The following is a 9,854-nucleotide window of genomic DNA, read 5'->3' as shown; positions in this document are numbered from 1 at the left end:
TACTCTTCTGCACTTTCAATTAATAATTTTTCCTTTAGTTTCACACTAGGAGAATAAGATTAAATGACGTCTCTTTTTTTTCAGGTGTAAATTGCTTGTGATATCTCAAAACCTATTTCATACAGAAAGTTAGCCATAAATGTGGCACCTGTTTTGGAATGGAATAAAGAAAGGTCTTGGTATGATTTTATTGTGTTTCTTACAAATGCATTGTATCAAATTAAGTGAGAGTTCTGACTTCTGTCATCGTGCTTTACAGGCTAATGGCACAAGGCAGCAAGGGTACACAATCCAACTGGGTATAATATAATTTGATTGAGGCAAGTAATTAGTTATTCATTTCATATATTCTGGTATGATGATTGTTGCCACTACATTATGGTGGCGAGTCACAGATCAAGGCTTTATTGATCCAGTTGTTGGACCTAGGTAGACCTAGGAGTATGTCCCACTGACTCCACCTGACTGCAGCAGAGGTGGTATTTTGCACTTAAAGCAATTCAGCTTTTGAATATGTTTGGAACATGGATTTGAAATTTTTCTGTAATTATAGAGGAAGTGTGAGGAACTGTAAATGTTTACAGCACTGCTTTTACTGTATAGTCAAAGGCATGCAAATAAATGTTATAGAAGAAACTATATCTGTAGCAACATGTGCTGCAAAACCCCAACAGATAATAGTCACCTGTGTAATTCAATGAAGGTACTTTGTCATTTCAGTCAAATAACATTTAAGTTACATAATGAGGTCAACTGGAAATGTCATTTCTGTTCTAATGCTTTATGTTGTTCCTTGTAGAGTGACTTTATCTTCTTCAGACCTTTGCCACTGCTGGCTATTAAATCAGTTGTCACTGCTGGAGCCATTTGCAAAGCTGAGTACTGCTCTGCCCAAGAAACTGGTGCTGTAAGTGTGTCACTTAAATGTACAGCTTTATTTTTCCATGGGCATACGTCTAATAATTCTTTATTAGATCTGCAAGTGAAATAAACCAGCAATTATCACAGAATTTGGTTTAAAACACTGATAGCATAGCACTTTCATTTCAAAGAGGTTCCTTTATTAATTCTAATCAGGTGTATATCAGCTAAACTAGAAAAAGAAATAGTTTTTATTAGCCAAATCAACAATAACCCATTAGTAATTGCCACTAGCAGTAGCAATTTCATTGCAAAAAAAACCAGACATCTCATACTGTAGCATAAACTCTCCTTATGGGAAGCTGAATACTGACTAATTTCACTCTGAATTGCTTCTTTTCACCATTGTTTATTTAGTACATCAGAAGGAATGTGAAGATTCATTAAAAAATTTTAAGTACATTTCATTGTTAAAATTCATGTGTTAAAACAGAATAGTTGCCTACCACAAAAAGAATATAGATTAATTCCAGTAAAAGCACCAGCCGAATGCCATAGTGAATAACAACAGCTTCTGCCAGGACAGGGATATTGCAGCTGAGAACACATGCATGTTCTCATATGTTTGGTACATTTTTCCATAGTCTTTGTTTGGATGTGTTGCTCTTGATGAGCAGACCGTGCTCCAGATTTGCTTTGGTTGTCTGGAATTAGTCTTTCACCACTCTGCCTTTCAGCGGTTGGGGTTGCCAGTAATTGCTCAGTATGGGACAAGGTGCTTCCCCTTCAGCAGAAGACAGGATTGTGCGGAACTGAGCCAGCTAAATGGGGCAAGGAAGGAGGAGATATATTTAGCTTTTCACTTTTATATTGCATGTCATTGAGAAATTGTTATACTTCCCCTCTAACTTGCTATTTTTTAAAAAAATTAAGCTTCATAATATTGAATTAATCCAGTGGTGTGTCAGGATTTATGCTGCCACAGAAGTACTGGAATGAACAACTGTCTTTGAATATCCTGTTCACCCTTATATCCAACTATCATAGAAACTTTCAGACACTGCTGGTACCATTGTGTTGTCACCTGTGTAAAAAAACTGAGGTTTGATAAATTAAAAATCTCACCAATTGTGAAAGTAAATACAATGCCATAGAACTAATTTAACTTTGTTGAAACATTGCTTTTTATGCCAACCTATTTGTATTTATTTAATTTCTGTCCCTTATCCATTGAATAGCCAGTTAATTACACCTTGAACAAATATTAAGGATCTTCATAATACCAAATTTATTTCTTATTTTCAAAGATTCAAAGTAGCCTTATCTGGAAAGGTATTAATTCAAACACCTTTGGAAGGACAGGTGGCAATAATTTAACTGCATAAGACAGTTTCATGAGAGTTTAGAACAGAAAGAATACTTACCTCAATAAGGCCAATGAGGGACATTTAGCTTGTCCTACAGACATTATTAGGAAATAATGCAATAATAAAGCAGTTGGTGCAGCTCCTAACCACTCCGTGATAGCACTGAATGGAGAACTATTCTCTGGCTATTTGATCGTGACACATTACAAAACTTCCTGCTCAGGCAGGTCTTTGGCTGAGATTTGATGAGAACACGAATTTCTTTTGGGGAGTCTTGTAGGAATGAAGATGTCAGCTTTCTGCCTGACTGCTGCTTTGGGAGACACAGCACTGCAAAGAAGTTTCAATAAGCAAATCACCTTTCCTGGAGGAATGGCAGCAACTCCGCCAATCTGAAGTCATCTTATCTCAATTCCCACAAGGCTTTGTAAGATGTGAGTAGCCTAACTCAGCTGAGGCAGAATCGTAAGTGTTTATTAAGAGCAATTTACAATTGGTGTAAAGGTAGTACTCATTTTACGGTAAAAATGGGACAAATAAGCCTAATAAAATGCAGCAATACAATGTAAAGTGATAATGTTCCTGAAGGTAAAAGATAAGAAGGGTCTTGTTCCTTGTCATACCGTACCTGCTCTGAGCTGATAGTAATTGGCTCTTTAAGGATAATCCAGATGACACTGTCATGGAGGGGAGGATGAGTCAGAGAGCCATTGTAGGTCCAGTAATCCATGGATTTAGGCAGTAGGCTTGAAGGATCAAAATCAGAAAAAGGAGCTTGCTTACCCTGTGGAAGATATGCTGGGTTAATGAAACCCATGAATAAGGTAGGATTTATGTCTTAGGCTACAAGGGAGTGTGTTCCTAAATCAGAGGAGATAATTTGAAAAGATTAGTGTTTTCTCATAGCATCAGAGGTGAGTTGCTCGCCCTGGTGTTGACACTGAGACACATCTAGGCTGGCACCATTGACAATGAGCAGTGTTACTCAAAAAACCCCAACCAAAAACCAACTTCCCCCCCAAATGGTTTCAGATGCCAAAGAATTCAATCGTCACTGACTAAAGGGTTGTGTTTAGTTTTGTGTTTTTTTATACTGAACTCTGTGTTCCTGAACAAGCAAAACACTTCAGTGTATAATTAATTTTCAGCTGTCTGTTGAGGCTAAAGGGAGGATTCACACATGTTGATAATGTTTGTATGTTCAGGGTGAAAACCTACATTCCTTTTTAAAATCCTGTGGGAGATGCTGTATTGTATTTTTAACATGCTCCACAAAATTCAGATACTCAGATTCTCTCTCTGCTTATCTTGTGTCTTTATGAGATGCTTAGTGGGAATAGTCACTGCCTTACAAGACAGCTTAAGAAAAGTGCAGTTCTAGTGTTATCTCTTTTCCCTTTTTTCCCTTCCTTTAATGAAGTTATTGTGAAGCTGTGCTGGTGATGGACATCAGGGGTAATTTAAAATAGACAGATGCACGGAAGCGTAGGATTAGGTAGGAATCAGGAACTGTGTACTCTTACTCTTACACAAAAAGCCCATAGCTATCTACAGGGTGGAGCCCCAACAATACAAAATATTTTATGGGATCCCATAAAATCATGTCCAGGATCATGCGTTCGGCTCCCACAGTTGTTCAACAGCCTCCTTCATCTGAACCCCTGCATTACTCTGAAGTCAGATGAGAGACTGCGTAGATTTTAATTTAACTACTCTGTATATTATCATGATCAGGCTGTCATGGTGTTTACCTTAGTCTTTACTGAATCCAAGGCCTTCAAGACACCTTTCAGGTTTTCATTGCATAAGCCAAGCTGTAAATAAAAAAAAAAAAAAAAATACTTAAAATTCCTAAATAAGTAACAATAGTTTTATTCTAACAGAATCAAGAATAAGAATATGCTTTATAAATGTTGCTTAGTTTAACTTTGCAAACCCACTATGAATGAGACAAAATTGAGAACTTCTGAGGAAATAACAGGAAATTTTGCTTCTGTTGTTGCAGACTAATGCAAACAGTAGTGTGAAAATAATCTGTGTTTCAGAAGTATACGATTGCTTTGATCATATGTGCTTATCCTTGAAATTTGCTTTGAAAGCATTCAGAGGGATAGTTTTGCTGGTATCCTTTTTGCAATGTGAACTATGAGTAATTATATTTTAGCAGCATATAATAATATATAATATTATTTTATGATATTTTCTTAATATAACAAAGTCCTTAATGCTAAGGCATTATTTTTCCTGCCTCAGTTGGTTTTGAAAGGCTAAATATGTCATGTACATGGATTCAAGATTTCTTGGAGTTCTGATTCAGAATTTTCTTTTCTGATTGATAGGCAGTAATAGCACACATGATTCAAGCTGCCTTTCTGTGAAAGTTCACATCGCTGTAAATGGAGTGGAAAGCCAACACAAAAGGTATGAGCATTGCCTGTTAAAACGGTGGATGAAACACCACAAGCTCACTAGTGCCCATGCTTTAAAGTATAGCTCTTCTCGCAGGCTCTGTGGATAAAATGGGGATTTGGGTAAAACAGCCATGTAGAAGCTCGGGCAAAGTTGGCAATATGGGCTAAATCAGGATAAGAGATAGTCACCTCCACTGTTTTAACACAAAGTTTTTCCTAGTCCTCATCACTGACTGCAGTTTCGATAAGGAAAGGGAAGAGAGACGCATGTGTTTTCAGTATGTCGGTGACTGACCTTCAGGAAAACAGTGACAATCGCCAAGCCATCCGGCTTGTCGAAAGCCTCAGCTCCATTTGAATACTTGTCCACATTCCAGTGAACAAGATGAAGCTAAAAAGCAATTGACAGGATCATTTTTGCTGGTTGTATTACAAAGAAATGCTGCAAGTAGAGTAAAATAGCTAGAAACACCACTCTGCACTCTTAGGGTTTGACCATGGAACTGAGAATGTTTTTGTGAACTCCTGCTGGCTTACGGTGTTCTGCTGAATTGCCCTGGCATTGTCAGGACTCATGCTCAGGCTTTATCTAGGGGTAGGCAGAACTGCACGTATTCCTGAAAGCAATTTAGGGGTAATAAACAGAGATGTGGAAAATCACAACTTACAAGGGACGTATATTTTTCTAACCCTATTGCTAACAGTCTCCTGTGCATGCCTGTATTTCCATGTCTTTAAAAATGTACTACATTAAATAGCATTTTGAGGAGTGTAAGCACTTTATTACACATGGTGCAATATTTATTCACAATAGTCCCATTTACTGCAAAAGATTGATGGTATGGCCATGAACATCATAGTTGTGGGTTGTTTATATTCAACATAGATATTTCAACAACTTTTCAGTTTCACAGTATTTGCTTTAATAGAGTTTTGAGGAACTTTTTCATCCTAGTATGTTGCTTAACATATCTTGAGCTATTTTTCGTGTGAAATACAAATTTCCAAAAACTTACAGAGCTTGAAAATAATAATAATTTCTTTAAATGCCTTCTCACCTATGAATATGCTTAGCAATTCCTTAGCAACTATGTAACTCTATGGCAATAGTTCAGGATTATTTCTATAATGTTTCAGCAACATGGTCATAGAAAATATCAAAACTGTTTAAAATAGAAGGAGGAGATTCTAAAATATAGAGACAGAATATGGAAATTACCATATAATGCACATAATTTTAAAATTCTGATTTACATCAGATTTTTTAAAAATTCCTGGTATTTTTAAAGCTGAACTGCTGTCTTTTCAACTTAACATCTTTACTGTTTCCACATATTTTAAACTATTGATTCAAAGCAAACTAATAAACACTTAATCACGTGCTGCTTAAACACAGCTGAAGTGCACTATCATTTTACGGCAGAAAGCAATTCTAAAGGGACACCCCTTTCTTATCTTGGCGGTATCAAATGAGATAGCTTTAGTATTCTCAACAGCGGAAAATTTCCTATTAGGAACACTCTTTTGGCTGTGTGTTCCTAATGCTCAAATTTAAAATGTATAATCCATCTCATTAGATTGTCATGTTGTAATGTTTGTAAAATCTAAAAAGCTGCCAAAGATAACATTACATGGATTGAACATGAATTGGTTTTTGGCATGTTGATGACTATTAGCAGGACACTAAGACACCGGAAAACAAATAAAATCTGTTACTTTAGAGGTGGTTTTTAATTTTTGTAAAATGGACCTTGCTTCATTATCTGAAGACATTTAGTGTACTTGACAGCTGCTGGGGCCCTTGCTAGATGATAACTTTTTTTACCTCTTTCTCTTCATTAATTTCTTCTGGGTTTCCTTCTTATTTGCTGTTCTTAAACAGCCAGAAAAAAAGCCCACCTTACAGTGATCAGCATGCTTGTACCTGTGAGGAGCTTCAGCTACAATTGTAATGGGGCATTGGGTGAGCAGACTCTAAAAAGCAGCTGATTTAGTTTTAAGATGAATATACTTGTACAGCTTAACTTTTTAACATTTAGCAGACGTTACCTATTTTTGTACCTTCCCCTTTCAGCCCTATTTGGTTATTTAAATATGGATTTAGATTATCTAAATTTAGATTAATAAGTACTGACCACAAAACCCAATTTGCTTTTGCAAAGTCAACTTCGCACACCTAGAGATGGGATTATTGCCTTTGCAAAATAAAATAACTACCAAAGTTATCTACGTATGCATTTTTTTTCCTAGGGATGATGTATGTGACCAGACTTTGAACACATGACTTTGACTTTTCTTTCATTGACTCTACCTCTGAGGCATATTTCGTTCCATCCACTGTGTGCTCTGAGCCTTGCTCATCGGTTTGGCCCCAATGGAAATGAAACTGCCGCAATCTATACGTTCCAGTGAGAGGTCCGCCGGTCAGCACTGCAAAATGCATGAAATAAGGTAAAAACATCAATCAATAAAGTCTTCCTGACAGCCAAGTTATAGATTTCAAAGATTTTATAACGTGCAAGCAGTTTTCTCCATGTTAACATGTTAACATGTTTTCATATTAGATTATTTTTAAACATTTGGAGAAAAAAACTCCCAACTGTTTGTGCAGTTAAGCTAAAGTTATTGAAGGTTTTAATTCTAGGTATGTATATGGGTGCATTGGTTATAGTAAACCTGCATGTCTCCCTGATACAGTTCCAAAAATTCAGGTAAAATATATATGTGAATACACCTTCTACTCCAGAGAGAAAACAAAAGGAAAAGTAATGCAGAAATCCAGAAACAGTAACTGGATTTTAAAAACTGCAGAAGAAACAGTCCTACCTCGTGGAATTCACTTCCCACTAAAATTTGTATTATTAATGACAGTATTTTAAAGGTGTCTTTCTTCACAGAAGTAACAGTTATAGGTACTTGATATTTTCTGAATTTAGATTATGAGATGCCCCGGGTGTACTTGGATGTTATTGACACTGTTTATTGGTCATTACCATCAATTGCTTGCTTGCAAGCACATAAATATGTATTGATTACCAGTGTGGTGATAGGCACCTGTAATTGTGCATGATGCTTAGATATACGTGCCTGGAGTTCTTGCAGCATCTGCAATACTACACATCAGCACAAAGAAATCTCCTCCTTTGCTATCAAGGTAATAAGACTCTCTGAGGAGGCAAACCTAGTCCCGAGTGATTCCATATGGAGTTATACTGTCACTTTACATAAGTATAAATCTCCCACCCCATGTTGATTGAAAAAAACCACAACAAACCCCCAGCACAATTGAGTAACTGTATTTAGAAACTCTCTCCTACCTTCCCCTCCCCAAATCAGTGATTATCCTGGAGGTTTCCTACTGGGAAATTACCAGTCCTTTTGCCATTAGCACAAGAACACTTGCCAACAAGTCCTAATTTTAAAGAACATAATTTGGATCTTCTGTGATACTTAAATGGTGTTGCCAGCTAGTATAACAAAATTAGCAAGCAACTCTATAAAAATACTCTTGAAAGGCAACTAGTCTTGTTTTCTTCATAAATTAGAGAAGAAGAGAATGGAGAAAGCATCTCATGTCCCCCCTCTCCAGATCCCCTTTTTACTAACCTGATTGATTGTCCTTATCCTCAAAATTCACATGGAATGAATGTCCAACATCATTGACAATCTCTTTGCATGTGGAAGGTTTCCAAATTACCTGGAGAAGCTCCAGAGATGCATCTTTTTCTGACTTCCTTGGTTTTAATATCAATAGGAGATTGACGGTCTCCGTTGGCAATAGGGTATAACTTGTGCCAATGGTCAGGTCCTAGGCAAAGTAAATAAATACTGGAAGTTTCCTACTTCAAATTCTGTACCAATACTGAATTCATGACACTTTCCCTTAGAATCATTTGTATACATAATACAGATACTCGATATATTAATAATCCATGTAATTCTGAAGAATTTTTATAAGGAAAAGAAAGGAATATTAAATACATTATAAATAAATCTGATTTTCTATCAAAGATAGCTTTTACCATTGTTGCCTTGATAAGTCCAGTTCAAACTTGCCATTTTCTTCTTCTTGCAAGGCAGTCATCTTTAAAGAGAAATTACTGGTGCTAATGAAAGGTGTTAAGTTCTCTGATTTGATTTTCTTCTGAATTTCTAACTTACATCTGGGCTTTTATATGCCTGCTTAAACAGTAAAGACAGTAATATTTTCTAACCAACCTTTATTGATTTCATATGATTTCAGAATGGCATGAGAAACTGTGATAAGAGAAAGGATTGCAATAAGGAAACAGTGTGGTTTGCAATTGGTTTACTTTTAGATTCAGTACTTATATTAAGATAGATGAAAGTTAGATGCCAAATTAAAATATACATCATTCTAACTGTTGAAATGTTGTCCAAAGACCTTTACACTAAATCTTCGCAATCCCAAGGATAATTATGGTATAAAAGTGCAGACTACACAGAAAGCAATGGACACTCAGCATTTTTGAAAATCCATGTCAATGATTTATGACAATGAGTAGATTTTAGAACATTAATTTTGACATTCACTAAAAAATAGACAATCTCAGTAGCTTTTTGTGGTGGAAAACAAATAACAGTATCAATATGCAACAAGATGATCAATATATTCTTAAATATTACATTAATATGACTAGCAATGCTCTCATTAATAAAAAAGGAAGTCCAAAGCCTACTAAGTCCTACCAGTTTCAGAAGTTTTGGGAATGGCCTTAAGCCATTTTGGTACTGCTGGGAATCGTAAAGGCAATCTTCTTGGGGACTGATACCTGATTAAGTGCTTGATTGAAGTCCAACTTCCAAAGTTTTCTCCTGAAGCAGGTCCTATCTATCTTGTAGTTCAAGAATATTTACACACAATCACTTCTTCAGTAGTAAGATACCATGCTCTGACTCTCTGTTTTAAAGCTAAGTTCAACTAATACATATGGGATTTTTTCCTGGCTTAAACTCTGTCTCATACGTGCTTGAAAGCAGGATTGTATTTTTAGGATCATATGCCTGACAAGTACTGCAGCGTAGTTAAATAGTTGTGGTATTATCTATATTTGTAACCATTTGAACTGAGCGTATGGAGTAATTATTTCTATATAAAATAAGGTTTACCATAGACTATGTAAGCATTGCCTTGTCATCCTGAGTTGCAGAAATGGAACCTGTTGACATTTTTCTGTTTTTCTTACAGACTATT

The 9,854-nt window shown here is 36.1% G+C and overlaps 1 protein-coding gene across 1 annotated transcript; it reads right to left on the bottom strand.

Annotated features, from left to right (window-relative positions):
* Positions 1-1,039: 1,039 nt before the first annotated feature.
* LOC104632088 (carbonic anhydrase 1) lies at positions 1,040-9,850 on the bottom strand. The gene is given in 9 exon segments (XM_010297847.2): positions 1,040-1,682; positions 2,857-3,012; positions 3,980-4,042; positions 4,935-5,030; positions 6,951-7,069; positions 8,246-8,369; positions 8,371-8,447; positions 8,662-8,818; positions 9,350-9,850. Coding segments are annotated over 8 exon segments (783 nt in total). The 5' UTR covers positions 8,699-8,818; positions 9,350-9,850; the 3' UTR covers positions 1,040-1,571.
* Between the last annotated feature and the right edge of the window lie 4 nt (positions 9,851-9,854).

Source organism: Balearica regulorum, chromosome 2, assembly GCF_011004875.1.
Source record: "Balearica regulorum gibbericeps isolate bBalReg1 chromosome 2, bBalReg1.pri, whole genome shotgun sequence".
Classification (NCBI taxonomy): Eukaryota; Metazoa; Chordata; class Aves; order Gruiformes; family Gruidae; genus Balearica; species Balearica regulorum.
Note: the sequence above shows the minus strand (reverse complement) of the source record. Positions and strands in the feature narration are given on the sequence as shown.